A 15,734-nucleotide genomic window follows, 5' to 3' on the forward strand; every position below is an offset into this window, starting at 1 on the left:
ATGCTTTTGAAAAGCTCAAAGAGAAGCTTACCTCCCAACCAGTCCTTATGCTTTCGGATCTCTCAAAGCCATTTGAGGTCCAATGTGATGCTTGTGGTGATTGCCTTGGACCAGTTTTGCTTCAAGAAGGGCAAGCCATAACATATGAGAGCCGAAGGCTCAATGCTGATGAATGGGTCTTGGGAACTGTATACGAAAAAGAGCTTTTAGCTATTCTACATGTCCTAGACATAGGGAAGCACTATCTCTTGGGGGCTCTATTCATCCTGCGAATGGATCACAAAGCCTCAAGAACTTCATGATGCAAACCAGGCTTTCCGACAAACAAATGAGGTGGGCAAATTTTCTTTCGCAATTCAAATTTCATATTGTTCACATTGCTGGCAAGCACAATCAAGTGGTTGATGCACTTTCACAACAGCCAAGGGTAAATGTGGTGTCTATAGCAACTCACAATGATCTATCTTATATGATAGATGAGTATACTACTAACCAAGACTTTAAGTAGGTAATTACAACCTTTGCACTAGAGAAGAAAAAAAGAACCATTCACCTTGGAGGATGGTTATCTTCCAAACGGCAATAGGCTATGGGTTACTCACCCATACAATAAGAAAGTCAAGTATGAATCCCATGCTTCTCATTATGCGGGGCTAAGAGAAATTCCATAATCTACTCTTCGAGGAGTAGAAATGTATTTCTATTGGTCTACCCATGAAAAGTAAACATACAAGAGTATGTTTCAAAATGCGTTGTATACCAAAAAAATGAAATTTGATCGAGGGAAGCAACTTGGATTGTTTCAGTCGACAGGCTTAGCAAGAAAACACACTCTATGCATGTCAAAAAGACTATTAAGGCACATCAAACGGTAACCCTCTTAGATCTCAAATTTTCAAGTATCATGACTTGCCAACATCCATAGTGTCGGACAAAGATCCTAGAATGACTAGTAATTTCTAGAAAGGTCTCTTTGATAATTTAGGAAGTAGATTAAATTTCTCTTTCGGCCTATCATCCACAAACGGATGACCAAAGTGAAATAACTAACCTAACGATTCTTGAATCTACTAAAAGCCTATGTCATGGAAGTAGACCGATGTTCTCAATGAGAGAAATACCTACCTCTTATAGAGTATGCGTACAATGACATTGTACATACTTCTATGGGGAAAGCATCTTTCGAGGTTAAAAATGGAAGATCCAAATGTCCCTTACTACTTAAAGTATATGGGAAGATCTTTGCTTCTTGATGAATATAGCCGAGACTTACAAGAATCTTTTCCAAAGATTAAAAAGGTTATATCCATCTCACGGAAAAGGCAAAAAGAGTTGTTGCCAATAAGCATAGAAGATCCTTAGCCTTTAAGAAAAATGATTGGGTCTTGGTAAAGTTTCTCAAGGCTCATCTAAGGCATACTACGGGCAAGAATCATACGAGCCACCAAGAGTATTATACTAAACGAGCAAAAAGATACTATGGTCCTTTCTTTTAAAATTCTTAAGCCAATCAATGAGATGGATTATTAGTTAAAGTTTCCCAACCATTGGCTCATTCACAATGCTAACCATATGAGCCTACTCAAGCCTTACAAAGAAGAGCCACCAAAAGAACCAATAATGGAGGACCCGTCACAGATCAAAGATCAAGAAGAGGTGTTGCAACCCAAATCGATTATTCGACACGAAGACAAGGTACTAAGAAACGGTAATGTTATCCAATGATATCTTGTTAAGTTTAAGAATTATCCTTTTAAATATGCTAGATGGATGCAAAGAACCTAGCTTAAGGATAATATGAACCTTGTCATTGCTTACAATGCTACACTAGAGTAAGCAAATGAAAATGCATTTTAAATGAGCAATGTTTTTGTCTTATAAGACTCATTCTCTTTCTTTTATTGTGCACAAAATTTAAAAAGTATGCATGCTTAGGATTATGTTTGTGGTGACGACGTCTCCCAAACACCAAGTAGAACTTGTCACTCTACGTTGGAAGTACGATATGGACTAAAGAGCATATATGCTTGCGGCAGCTAAGTCTCCCGAGCACCAAATGGATTAGTCATCCATTTTGGAATGATATCGTAGGGTAAAAAGGGATCCTCTACCCGCTAAGAAACATGGACTAATGACTAGGCTTTCTCTTCTCTACCTCATAGTCGAGGACGACTATGATTTCAAGAGAGAGGTAATGTCATAAAATAAAATATCTAACTTTACCAAATGATTTTCTCATATTAAACTGATCATTTAATATGGGAAGATAAAAGAGGAACAAGAGTTAGGAAATAGATATGTGTTTCTGGACATATCTCAATAGGGGACCAAAAGGAGGAATGGTTGCATCTCAATAGGAGTCCAAATGGAGACGGTCTACCAAAGAGTAATGTGCAATAAGTGCTTCTAGATTTACCTCAGCAAGGGACCAAGAGGAGAGACGGTTAATCTCAATGGAGGGTCCAAAAAGAGGTAGTTTATCAAAGAGCAACGTGCATCCAGCTTGCCATCTTCTTGATCTTCATTACTATTCTATTATGCTATGTTAAGCAAGAAGAGTGATGATAAGTGAGGAACTATTTATTTCGCCTATGAATGATTCTTCTTCATCTTCCCTACCCTCATTCCTCGCTAGCTCTCTCCACCTTCGAAGGTGTTTGAGGCCTTGGGACTGAGGCTTGGGATAGTTTATGCTTTTTGCAAAGTTTATGTTAAGTTCGTGATGCATGAAGCTTTCCATCTTCATAGCATCACCAAGGTCACAAGGAACACAAAGATTGTATTGTACGAAGTCTCTCTCTTGATGGGAGAATCTATAATACAAACGTCTTTTGGAGGGGGGACCGGCTCCAAGTAAATCCGGTCCTCAACTATTGTCATGTTCTCTAATACTCTCTCTTGCAAAAGTATTGTTCATGCCAAGTTAATTAAGTACTATGTTTATATTGCTACCATCAATTAAGTTCACGCTCTATATTCTCAAAGTGATCTCATAAAAATGCTCACTCTAATTCTCTTAATTCCGCTATTCTCAAAGTTCATAGGCCATTTCCATTACACCCATGATTTCTTTGCTATCTTGCTTGCATAGAGTGATCGATCTCAAGGATTCTTTGGATGTTGCTTGAAATCCTATTGCACTTTTCTTCCATATCCAATAGCGCATTACTTCTGACACTCCATCCATTTGCACTATTGAGGACTATAGTTATTCTCATTGGTGGTTCTATTGAAGGCCTTTTGTTCTTCTTTTGCTTTAGTCTTTTTTTGATCTAGTTGGGTCTTTATGGAAGGTGGTTTGAGACTTTGAGTTCCACTAGGACTTTCATCTATTGACTTTGTTGGCAATGAGTGATTGGTCTTTGGCTTTCCTGTTGCTTCTTGGTTGTCTGCAATCTCGTTGTTCTTTACTTTTGGTTTTGATGGAATTTTTAATCCAATAGCTTTCATGGTTGTTGTTTGCTCTGTTTTGCTATTGCTTGACCTTCTTAAGCTCTTTTGAGGTTTTCTTGGTTGGAGATGGAACATCTTCAATAAATTGTGTTGTCTTCCGTGGGTGATCATTCTTGTCTTCATTCTTGGTTGTCTTTGAAATACTTCATCTTGGTTGAACTTTACATCTCTAGAACCTTTTGGGCCAATGGCATTCCCAATATGATGGTATCTGTCATATCTTTTGGTGTGATCACATGGAATTGGGTTATGATGGTCTGTGAACCTATTTGAATAGTGATGGAAATGACTAAGGTGTGCAAGTGTGTGTGCTAACATGGTGAGCACTTTTCATGGTCGGAGCATGGTTGGCTGGCCTGCCGGTGTAGCCTAAAAGCCTCACCTTTCCCATCAAGGGCAATGGCCACTCGCTTCATGCTTTGCCTGCTCTTCCCACGTGCTTCTCCAATCCTAGCTTTCATCCTCCAATCTGCTCTTTTATCGTGCTCAAGATTACTGTTATCAGCAACAACTCATTTTCTGGAACCTCCTTTCTGGCTGATTGGTTGTGCTCCTTGTTGTGCTAGCTATCTATACTTCATGTTGTGTGGCTTCCATGCCCTCTCTCTCTCTCTCTCTCTCTCTCTCTTCACATGAGCACATAGGAGTGCTCCAGCCGGCCAACCACCATCTCCCAGGGGCGTTTGCTGATGTGGCACGCCTTTCAATGGACGGTGCATGGCTGGCTGGTAAAATCCAAGCCCCGCCTCTTCCAACCAGCTTCTCACTCCACGATCTGCAAGCCCTCGCTCCCCCGACAGACGTCCTGTTGTGCTCAAAATGATCCAGAACCAGTCAGTAGACCATAGCCATGCTCTTGCCAGCCAGTTGCTTGGAGCTCGCTCTCTCTCTCTCTCTCTCTCTCTCTCTCTCTCTCTCTCAATATGTGTGTCCCTACATGCTAGAGGCTCTCTCGGGTAGTGTATGCTTATTGTAGTTGGCAGAAGGCAGAGAGGAGGGGGGGAAAAGCCATCGACAAAAGCATAGTAGAGACATGATGGTAGGAGGCCAGGGCGAAGCTCTGTGAGTGCACGTGAGTGGGATACCAAAAAGTAGGCAAGTAATCTCTGCCTGTATCACTTTTTTGTTTTAGGATGAAGCTCATAGAAAATCGATTAGGGAAGCAACAAGATGAGCCATAAATGTGTAGACTCTCCATTCAATGCAGATGACACTTGGATTGAGTGGCATTGGCTATCAAGGAACTAAGGGACGTTGTGACTACTCAAAGAGGGATTGAGAGAGGACTAGAGAAAACGAGAGGAGGTATAGGATTCTAAAATTGTTTACCTTGGAGGAGAGGATTGCAAGGCCTTTCAAACTCAGGTAGCATACTCGTATAACATGAATCAATGGATAATTTTGGTAACCACTACCGTGTGTGTGTGTTCCTTAAATATCAAAGTTTTTGCATCATGTACGTTCAAGGGGCATTTTACAAAACCTTTACATGTAAACCCTTTATATCATGGTGTTTTTTTAAAAACCCTTTACTTATAGATTCTTTTGTTTTAGACTCCCTTATTAACACTTTTTATAATAAAAAGTATCTCCCATGAATCAAAATTTTTACTATTTCAAATAAAGACCCTTTTATGTATCTATATTTTCGATAACTTTATAAGAAAGAATTAATCTTTATGTTGAACTCACATGCTATCTTACATATTTTACATTGACCCGGGGCCCCAAGGTTGATTTTTGATGGGCACCCTTGCCCTTCAAATTTCCAAGCTTTTACGATTTTTTGGGTATTTTAGTGTATTTTTTGATGGGTAGTTCAGATTTCTACCAGTAAAGAGCGGGCAAAACACCCCAAAACCGGTAAAATGCCCGGTAAAAAGCAAAATGGCATCAAACTACTAGTGAGACTTAGCCATATAGTTACAATGCATGTAGCAGGTAATAGACAACAAAAAACTAGAGGAGAAATTGAGGATTCCCCAGCCTTCTAGTTGATAATACATTGCTCAGTGGCACACCTCCCAAAGTTCTCAGGGGCATACATCTCCTCAACCTTAGCTGGAGGTATGATGAACTCCCCCCTGCAAGTAGCTCTCATCACATAGCTATACTCATACTGACCAGCCCTGAGCAAGGTGCAAAAAACTTCCACTCTCTCGTCGCGCATATTCACATACTGCACCCATCGAGATCTCCATGGTTTGACATACATACAGTTGTCCTGATCCTTTGCAAAAGCTACTCTCTCAAGGGCTGAATTGATGGGTTCACATCCTGCTGGTATGAAGTCCACCAATGCGACGTGATGCCGAGTGACAACTGTGCCCAGTGTCAGCTTCACTCTCATCTTCTCTCCTGCTTTGAGCTTCCATGTCTTGGCGATCGGATCATGCACAGCGTGAAGAGGTGAGTCCACCCCTTCGTAAACACGATCAAGAGAAAACCCGTAGCTTGCAGCATCCTGTTGGAAATCTCTTGGGGCATACTCCAATCCAATGCGGAAATACAGACGTCCATCCCCTTTTTTTTGCACTACCACATTCATCATCTCCCTATCTTTGATCTCTGACAAGAGGAATGACATTGGAACTTTTGTCTGCCTTGTTTCTGTGTTTCTTCCTGAGCAAGTAAGCGACGTGACCCAGTGTTTGCCCATCCATACATTCGCAATGAAATTCGGCTCCTCCTCCTCATACACTGCAAAAAATCTATTCAATGCAACCAATACAAAGCAGTTCTCTTGTGTAGAGCTCCACTTACCAGCCTTACGGTGAGCTTGCAAGCCTTTGGCTAGTTTAGTGCAAAGTGTAGAAGAAGGCTCTGTAACCAGGAGTGCCTCTAGCAAGATGGAGTCGGTACGAGAATTTGAGTGCAGCATAACTGACATCCCATCATCCTGATACGATGTCGTAAAGTGGGCATACTCACCTGTCTCAACAGCCCTGGACTTGACATGGTTTAGAAGAACCCTAATGTCATCGCTATTCCTCTTTGAAGCTAAGCCAAGAGCGATTAAGATCCATCCACAGGCTTCTAATGATAATTTAGGCAAGGACGCTCTCTTCAACAAGCCGCTTGCTTCCTCTCCGACATCCTTATTGCTCAGGGCTTGTATATACAGAGCATAAGCTAAAAGAGCATACTTGGTCTCTTCTAGGCAGCTGCTTGCTTGAGTTTCATTGTTGAGATGATTTTCAATATCAACACAATACCCCAAAGCTTTTTCAAGCATCTCACTATCCACTCCCAAAACCTTAAGCTTTAAAGCTTTCACCAATGCACAGGCCACATGAAGAGAGATGAAGGGTTGATGCTTTGGATTGCCATCTGACGTCCACCATGACCATCCTCCACAGCTTAATTGCCTGTCTTTCAACATTTGCAGGTCTAATTTCAACTTACTTTCCAACTTCTCTTCTGATGGGAAATCCTTCACTTTGAAAGCCTGGAGCACCTCCCATAGACTGAGGAAACTTATGACTCGACTAGCAAGCTGTTCATTGCACTCATAAGGATATGAATACAAGTATAGGAGGGCATCAGTCAATGACTGTAATGTTGTCGAAGAAATGGAAATATTCAATCCCCCATATTTAGGAAAGGCATGCAATGGGCTTTGAATAGGCTGCAAAACAACTTCTTCCTCAGCCATGTCGCCAAAGGTGGCGAAGTGTTCTGAAGAGACTGGAGCAATGATGGGTATTATAATTTCACTTGCATCAGAGAAAGATGGTACATTCTCTTCTGCTGGTGTACTCACCACAACCTGGAGATGCACCTTACCCACATCCACAGCCATTATAGGGAAAGGAACAACTAGTCGTCGAGAGCTAGGAAGAGTCAGAGAATACCCAACACTCTCAGCCTCAACCTTTGAATTATTCTTTTTCATACCCACCAAAAGAGGAAGAGAATGATTGGTTTGATTCTGCAAAACCACACCAACAAGTGCTTTGTCTAGAAGATTGAGAAAGCGAGGTGGTGAAGGGCGTAGCATAACTGGCAGTTGAACAGTAAGAAATGACTCTGCAAGCCCGAATTGAGTTTCTGTTGCAGCGACAACCCGGATGCGGTATCGTGTCAAATTGTCAGGCAGCTGGACCTGCACCTCAGCGAACCCTTTTGCGTCTGTGATACAATGAGGAACAAATGTGGCAAGAGGATTGAAATCAGACCTTGTTCTTATGGCAGTGTTGTTTCGAGAAGGGGATCGCACCTGCATTGAACAAGAAGCCATTCTAGAGCTTTCCCAGACCATACGTTCCCCTCTGAAGCTAGTTCTGTGTAGCATCATACGTCTATGTCGATGCTCTTGTTTTGCATGAAAATCTGGCATAAGACATTTATTTCGGAGATGGTATGACAAAGAGTAGGAATGCTTTGCAGGATAGAAAGCAGATAGAGGGTCACTCAGTGTATAGCCATCCAGATTCAGGATAGCCTCATCCACCACTATAAGACTTACCTCTGCGTTGCCTATGGCTTCTCCACCATTTTCTTTTGTCACTTTGACAGAAATGTGAACTTCACCGCCTGGAGTAGCAGCTTCCTCAGCTCGCATTGGAGTTATATCCACAGCAAGGCTGTGATAAGAGGAAGAAATATTTATGGAGGTTTTCGCAGTGGCAAAGGCTGGCCGATGCAATACTTGTTCAGTATCTGCTGCACCATTAGAGCCTGTAATTGTAGTTGATCCCACAAGCAACACCTGGACCTCTACAGAAGGGATCCAACTGGCATCGAGATAAGTTGTGACTGTATGCGTATTATCTGGCATATGAAATCGGACCTTCTCTCCTACATGTGTATCACAATGTTTCTTAATCAGTAGACCTTCTGCAGGCCAGAAGGGTGATTGAATCAATAGGGTTGCTGTCTCTCCTGCCCCATACATATGTTTTCTCGGCATAATCAGTGCCCTTTCTTGTGGAATGCAATCCAATTTCCGACTGGGTGCAGCTTCCCCACACCCGCCGCTTACGAAGAAACCATAATGGTGGCTTTCATTGTGTCTCTGCTCATCATCGACAACCTTGAAAACCATACAATAGAAACCTCCCAGCCTTGGAATGAATGAGAACTCCACAGGCTTCTCATCACTTTCTATGGTAAGATCATGCTCGTCCAAAATATCTTTATATACAGAAAGTCCAGCATCATCATCATCCTCTTGCTTGCCTTGCCCGATTACTGTTACCTTCACTTGCACTCCTTGTACCAGCTTTCCATCAACATCACAGACTATTACCTCTCCCCTCACCTCCTCTCCTTTCCTCCCAAAGAGCTCCTTCAACTTAAAACCCACAAATAGGAAGCAAGGATGAATCATGAATGTTGTGGCGGCGGACTGCACCTGGTTGTTAAAGTCAGTCACAGATGCACTAGCAGAAACAGAGATAGACGAGGGGTGATTCTCAACCCCTTCAAACTGTATCTTTAGATAATGTTTACCATCTATACTTAACTTCCCTCCCAGTTCATAGGAAGAATAAATTATTGGAAAATCCCTTCTCCCAAAATTTCCCCAAGGGACTCCAAAATAGGCCTTATTGATACCAAAAGTGTAATGCACGTGTCCCGGTGGGGCATACCGAGTCTGAGTAGGCCGTATGATCCATGATACATGAGCACCTCCAAGTGGACCGCCGGCATAATACTCAGCAGATGTAGAAGCAATCACAAAACTGCTTCTTGATGAATGTGCATAAAGAGCTGAGGCCGGTGCCCAATGTGTTGCCTTGACCTTAAACTCAGGCTTCCGAAACTCTTCAATGTTAACTCTGTGCTGGTAATGAGTTTTTTGCTCTTGATCTCCTTTATATTCGAGCCAAACAGAAGCACAGCCTAGATTGACATTCTCTGGGATGACAAAAGTGAAGAAAAACGAACCATACTCATTAAGAGAGACATTCCCTTCTGTCAACTTGATGACTCTTTGAGCATCATAAACTGCATAGCTGGCATGGCCGTGAGCAAAAACAGGCTCTCGAACACCACCTTTCTTTCTCTGCAGCTTCCGTATATAACCTTTGATGTGCACCTCTTCTGTTGGCTTGTAGAGTCGTCTACTGTCAAAGACATACCACGCATAGCTGTCACAATCAGTATGCCTTGTCTTTATATGGGGTAGGAAAGTTATGTCCTTGTCTTTCTCTGCAGATATCATTTCAAACTCATTGGTATGCTCTATTTTGATAACTGCAAGCCCATAGTCATTTGTGTCTTGTGTGTGGTTTCCTAATCTCACGGTGGCATTACCGACTGGTGCACCACTTGCAAGACAGGTTACCCATGCCGTGTAAAGGCCATTTACGTGGTCAGGATATACATCCAATGTAAGCTCTGAGCATTGAACCCATACACATGCAATGCCCCTGGTCTCATAAGACTTGGATATGCCTTGGCATTGGGCCCATGCCCTCTCTGTAGGTTCTGCAATGACAAGCACTTGACCAGAATGCTCCTCTGGGTGCTGAAGCAAGCTACCCAGAGAAACCTTATGCACATAAGGCTCATGTCTTTCAGCTTGAAGTTCTACCTCCTGATCATGGACTGTCTTGCCCATTGAGCTGTATTTCTTGTGTAATTCTGTGTCATTACCATTAGTAGAAGATGGTAACTCAGTAAAACAGCTATACTCATCCACTTCCACTTGAAACACTTGAATGCGCACAGACGTAAAATTAAGTACTGAAAATGATATGAAGGGGTCATTAAATGTGGAAGGACTGAGAACAACCATCTTAGGAGGACCCGAAATAGAACCTTCCAAACCTTCATCGCCATCTGCAACCTGGAATTCTGCAGTTGACTTGGATTCATCAAGCTGTTGCCCATAGACATCCTTGATAGATGTATCCACCGCAACCAAATAAGTTGCAGCAGTGTTGATCACAGGTTGTAGAAGGATTGATGAGCTACCTTCTTTATGAGTGACCTTGAAATCCTCAATGCTTGGAGTTATCTGTATTGCTGCCTTGGACACACTCGTATGATCAAGCTCATTCAAAAACTGAAGATGCCACCGGAGTGGCCCATATGAGTTCTCGTAAGAAGAAGCGATAACCAGGGGACCATATGTTGAAAATGACCTAGACCAATCCTCTGTGGATGTTAGATTGCCCTCTGCAGAAGGACACCCGGATGGGACACAAATCTTATAAGCTGTAGCCCTCTCAAGAAGCTTCTCTCTTAATTTAAAGGAAACCCACATGCCCTCAACTTCGTTTTTTATCATCGCTGGCCATTCTTTTCTGGCTACAGGTTCATTGACAAGCTCAAAATCCTGCATGGTGAATTTTGCACCTGGAGTAGGACCTTTCTGCTCCAGATAAATGTGAGAGAGAATGAGAAGGGGGGAGATTCGCTGGTTAAAACAGAGAAAAAAAAGAGGGGAAAGACACTTCGGCATAGAGGAGGGCGACCAATGGACAACACTTGCTGGTAAAGTGCAGAAGGTATGTGAAAATGGAGAGCTTAAGGTACCACCAGCACATGACTGACAATTTTCAGCAACTGAGAGCGTGAATTCTGTGGAAAATGGAAAACGATGCTTAGCCTCAAACTGTAATGTTTGGGTCCCAAGCCATCTCCACTTGCCATCCACATGCGGTGTGAGACACACGGGCAAAGATCCAGTGTCTATGCTCGACAATGCCACCATTGGTTGAGAGAATGTGAGTGATACCATGGAGAGCACGTGCTCTACAGCATATTCTGAAGGTGTGAAGTGGGTAATACTCAAGGAAGGTGGCTTATACAACTGTTGATCACCATGAAAGTCAGCTGGTAGGGCTGAAAGATCAAGGGGCTGCTCGGGTCTCTCTTCTGAAGGTGGAGGGAAAGGGGTTGGCAAAAGCATACCTGATTTGGGGGGCGGAACAAGTGCCCTGTTTCGAAGATGCAAGAAATGATCGCTGTGTTTGTCATCATCTTCAGTATCCTCATCTTCATGCATTGGTTCTGGCAATCGCGACAGTAGATTGGAGAGAGCTGCTGCATCAAGATGGGCGAGGGGTATATCTTCCTCTTCTTCTTCGAGGGCAACTAATGATGATGATGGTGACGATGATGCCATCTGCCTCTCCAGAGGGGTGGGCTTTTGGAGTACGATTCTGAAATGAGAACCGTCTTTTGATTGATACTCACCATGGACCTTAACAACAGCAGGCGCAGGTGGCATGGAAGCTTGGTGAGAACTCATGGCAAGCTGCGCAGATGCTTTGCGAATGTTAAGAGGAAACTAATGGCGCTGCTTGTAGAAGCTGGGTTGATCGATTGCTTGAAGAGCTGTAGTTCCTGCTGCTTGACGCGCATGGCTCATTGTAACGCGTAACGTTGCAATCAGAAGAATAAATCAAGGCTGTGCCGTTGAAACCAATGGTAACTGTAGCTCAAATCCTTACAATGTGGCGGGCGGTCCTCGTTACTAAACGACACCTCCTTTTGGGACGTGGGATCAATGGCTCACGATCATTGATTCATTGTGATCGTTGGATTGGTTATGGAATGTAAAAAATTTTCACTTTTTTGGATCCGAAACTTGAACCCACTACCCACTACCTTCTCCCTCACAAAATTGACTCTAATCACTAAGCTAACATGCGCTCGTTGAAAGATGTGTGTGTGGTAAGTTTATAGATCACGACGTCACGGACAAGTTTACACCTAGTTCACACCGAGTTCGCATTGAGTTCACACCAAATTTGGTGTGGTATGCAGACCCTCCCGAGTTTACACCTAGTTCACACCGTGTTCACGTTGAGTTCACACCGAGTTCACACCGAGTTTGGTGTGGTACACATACCTCCGAGTTCACTCTTAGTTCACACCTAGTTCAAATGACGATCGGACGGCCCGGATTGCACCCGCTTCGCGACGCCTACTGTGGACCATTGATCCCACCTCCCTAGGGAGGTGTCAATTAGTGACGAGGGTGGGCGACAGCACCCGTCCATTTGACAGATGCAATCAAGGCTGATTCATGGGCCTTTTTACCCCCCTTTTTTTAGCACTAGTTTTGTAATTGGACACTTTAGTATCCTGAGACACTAAAGTGTCCTGTTTTTCTACCAAGTTTTGGCAATTTATTTGTCAAGCTAGAAAGAAGTTTTTTACACCTTGCTTCTACCATAGATTGGTTATGAGGAAAGAAAACACTGGATTTTTCTCCATATCAAAATAAAATCTGTATGGAGAGAATTTTGGTAAGTTCTAAGACATAAATTTTAGAAATTTTCAAGGTGTTTTGTCAAAAAAAACATTAAATTATCATATCTTCTTGTAGAGATGGCCTTTTTTACATTTATAAAAGCCAAGTGTTAGCATTTAGTGTTACAAACCAATGGAATGCACTTCAAAGATAAGTTTTTAAGTCACATGCAAGCTATAGACATAATTTCATACTTGAGCACGTGCTGAATAAGAGCATAATTTTGGTCTTCCAAAGGTCCCCTCATGAAATTGGTACTATTCTAGTGCAATTTGATGACTACAAATAACTTTATATGTTTAAACCAAGAAACTACGTATTTTTTGGGCTCCCTAACTCAATTAAATCTTGTTGCTTGAACTCTATCTTGAATTTTTTATCGTGCAAAAACTCTTGAAAATCTTGAGTTCTCCATAATAACATTAAAACCAAGGTTTTAGGCACCCCAATTGTGTATGTACCACGTACTTTGATACATTTAGTTGATCTACATGGAAAGTTTGATATTTCTTGAGGTTTTGAATGCTTGTGTCTCAAGAATGAAAATATGAAAGTTTTCTCTTCTGCGGTTTTGAATATTTGAAATGATCCAATAACTGTTGCATACCAAAACCCTTCTACTTGCCACCTTGAGTGCTCAATGGAAAGGGAAAGCAATGTATCACTTTCTAAAACTCACAAATACATCAGAAACATATTTTTCTATGTATACAACGATATGCTTGAAATAAGCATATCAAACACATACTCCAAAGTCAAAAATTTTGCACATGAAACTTTCAATTATCTATAGCAAAATTGTGGAAGAGTCACCTAAAATTTTCTACAAGGTAGCTTCATTTTTTTCTTGAGCTTATAAAAGCGATTTCTTCAAAGCGTCAATCATTGTCTTACGAGGGTCAACTTGATGAGTATAGTTCTTGATCATGATAGACTCTAAAATGCAAGGTTATATTTTTAGAAGACCCTTTAGCTAACATATTTAAGCATATCAAGAGGGTTTTCTTAAATAAACCGTCTACTACAAGTAGCATTTAATTTAAATTTGTTAAAAAAGGATACTTAAAGTGTCCTGTTTTGGTACCAAACTAGTGTTAGAAGGTGAAAAGTTCCAGGGTTAGAAAAATACATTTTTCCTAACCCATCAAAATAAGGGGAATCTTGAAATTCTCCCAGTTTTTAGGTCAAAATTTAAAGCTTTTGTCGGTAATTACACTAAGACGTGTAAATTTTCCGATTTTCTTAAAGACAATCTCAAAATCTAATCGAGATTTTATCATTTCAGTCGGTTGAAATACACTAGACCCTGGGTTTTTTCTAACACTGGTGAAAACTATATTTGAAAAGTAAAATTCTATTACAGTGAAATTTTTTGCCTAACAATCTTGAAATTTGAATCGGCTTTCAATCTTCCTTGTGAACTTGGAGGCACTTTCAACAAAGAGGTATGAGTGTTGATAGTTTTGACAAAATGACTTTAAGTCAAAAAAATATTTCTTAAGCTCATTATAGCAAACAAATTCTATTTGTTGTGTCAATTTTTGCAAGGGGTGAAGTAACTCCGAGGTTAAGTGAATGAAGCGTGACATGTACTTTCTTGAAACTTTTGAGAGACGGTAACTCAATAAAAGCCTTTGTCTTTGTAGGAAACTTTGTGACCAAGCAAGATCACTGCATCCTCACCATGTCAAATATGATGGGATTGAGTTGACCTCCCATGGCGTAGATTTTCTTCGAACCTTCTTCTATCTTACAAAAATCATGAATGAACACCCTAATGGACTTCCCAAAGAATGCTTGAAATGTCATGTTCATGAAGCGTTGAAAAGTTGCTGGAGCATTTGTCAGGCCAAATGGCATGACTCTAAAAGCAAAGCAGCCCCAGGGAGTGATGAAGGTTGTTTTCAATTCATCCTCTATTACAATCCCTACAATATACTTCTCATGGCCAGCTACATCATTTAGTATCTCATCTTGAAATGGAAGGAAAAAGTGATCTCGTTTGGTTGCCTCATTGAGCGGCTTATAGTCAACACATACTCTCTATTTCCCATTCTTTTAAGGAGTGACCACTACTAGAGAAACCCACTCTGAATTCTCCACTAGACATAAACATTGCAGCTAGAAGCTTCCTCGCCTCTTTGAATAGAGCTTGCTCCTTGATGACTCCTAGCCTTTGTAGCTTATGAGCCTTAAGTGTGACCTCAGGCTTTAACTCGACCTTGTGTTGAACAACATCTACTCCGTGCACATTTGTGTAGTCTTTAGCAAAAAGCTTAAAAAAATTCCTTAGCACACCTTTAAAATCCTCTCTTTCTTCCTTTATTAGTGTTTTTGACAGTATCCCTTCATCTTGCACACCTTGGTTCTCTTGAGAACCTACCTCCACCAAGCTTTGACAATAGGTCTCTTGGTTCCTTGGCCTAAACCTTACCCCCATGACTTCAATGGAAGACTCCTCTTCACTAATGTTGCGGCTACTTCTTCTTCCGAGGTGCTATCAGTCCAGTCTTCTTCTATCTCACTTTGAGATGATTCTTCATGGAGCTCCTCTTGGCATTGTTCCTTCATGTCAAAGACAATCTTCTTATGATTGTCATTCCTACTAATCAACTTTCCGCTTTTACAATCCTGCAAAGCTTGCATTTTCATTAGCCAAGGTCTTCCCAAGATAAATATATAGCCATTTCCCTTGGTAGACATAACATAAAAATCAATAGACTTCTTAATGCCAAAGATCTCCACAAAAACATTTTTACAAATCCCTAAGCACTTAACTTTGCTATTGTTTGTCATTTTGACTTTGATTTCAAGCGTCTCATGGATGTGCATGTCTAGTCTTTGCATGAGGCCCTCTATCATGATGCAAATTTGCGCACCCCCATCCACTAGACCTTTCCTAACTTTCGATGTAACAATTTAGCACAAGTGTAATGTTCTCATTCATTTCAACTTGTGCAATTCTTACAACAGGCAAACTCTCTTTCACCTTTGTCCTAGTGCTAACTGCCTTTGTTAAATCCCTCCTAACTTGTGGACATAATGCAAGAAATTGAGGCCATGAGAT

General features: G+C 41.5%; 1 protein-coding gene across 2 annotated transcripts; it reads right to left on the reverse strand.

The window, feature by feature from the left end:
- Positions 1-5,341: 5,341 nt before the first annotated feature.
- On the reverse strand, positions 5,342-11,792 carry LOC147462996 (uncharacterized). Of its 2 annotated transcripts, XM_086486589.1 has the most exons (2): positions 6,217-11,792; positions 5,342-6,153 (listed from the first exon to the last, which is right to left on the reverse strand). In XM_086486589.1, exons 1-2 carry the CDS (start codon positions 11,657-11,659, stop codon positions 5,444-5,446), a joined length of 6,153 nt encoding a protein of 2,050 aa, XP_086342715.1. In that variant the 5' UTR covers positions 11,660-11,792; the 3' UTR covers positions 5,342-5,443. The 2 variants fall into 2 exon arrangements, with proteins under 2 accessions (XP_086342715.1, XP_086342711.1); XM_086486585.1 differs by having other exon boundaries at positions 5,342-11,792.
- Positions 11,793-15,734: the final 3,942 nt, after the last annotated feature.

The sequence above is a fragment of the Adiantum capillus-veneris genome, chromosome 2 (assembly GCF_014529385.1).
Source record: "Adiantum capillus-veneris isolate H3 chromosome 2, ASM1452938v2, whole genome shotgun sequence".
Taxonomy (NCBI): Eukaryota; Viridiplantae; Streptophyta; class Polypodiopsida; order Polypodiales; family Pteridaceae; genus Adiantum; species Adiantum capillus-veneris.

Bases quoted from the DNA above. Each gene is read 5' to 3' on its own strand.
- LOC147462996 (XM_086486585.1), bottom strand. From the start codon at position 11,659: ATGAGTTCTCACCAAGCTTCCATGCCACCTGCGCCTGCTGTTGTTAAG.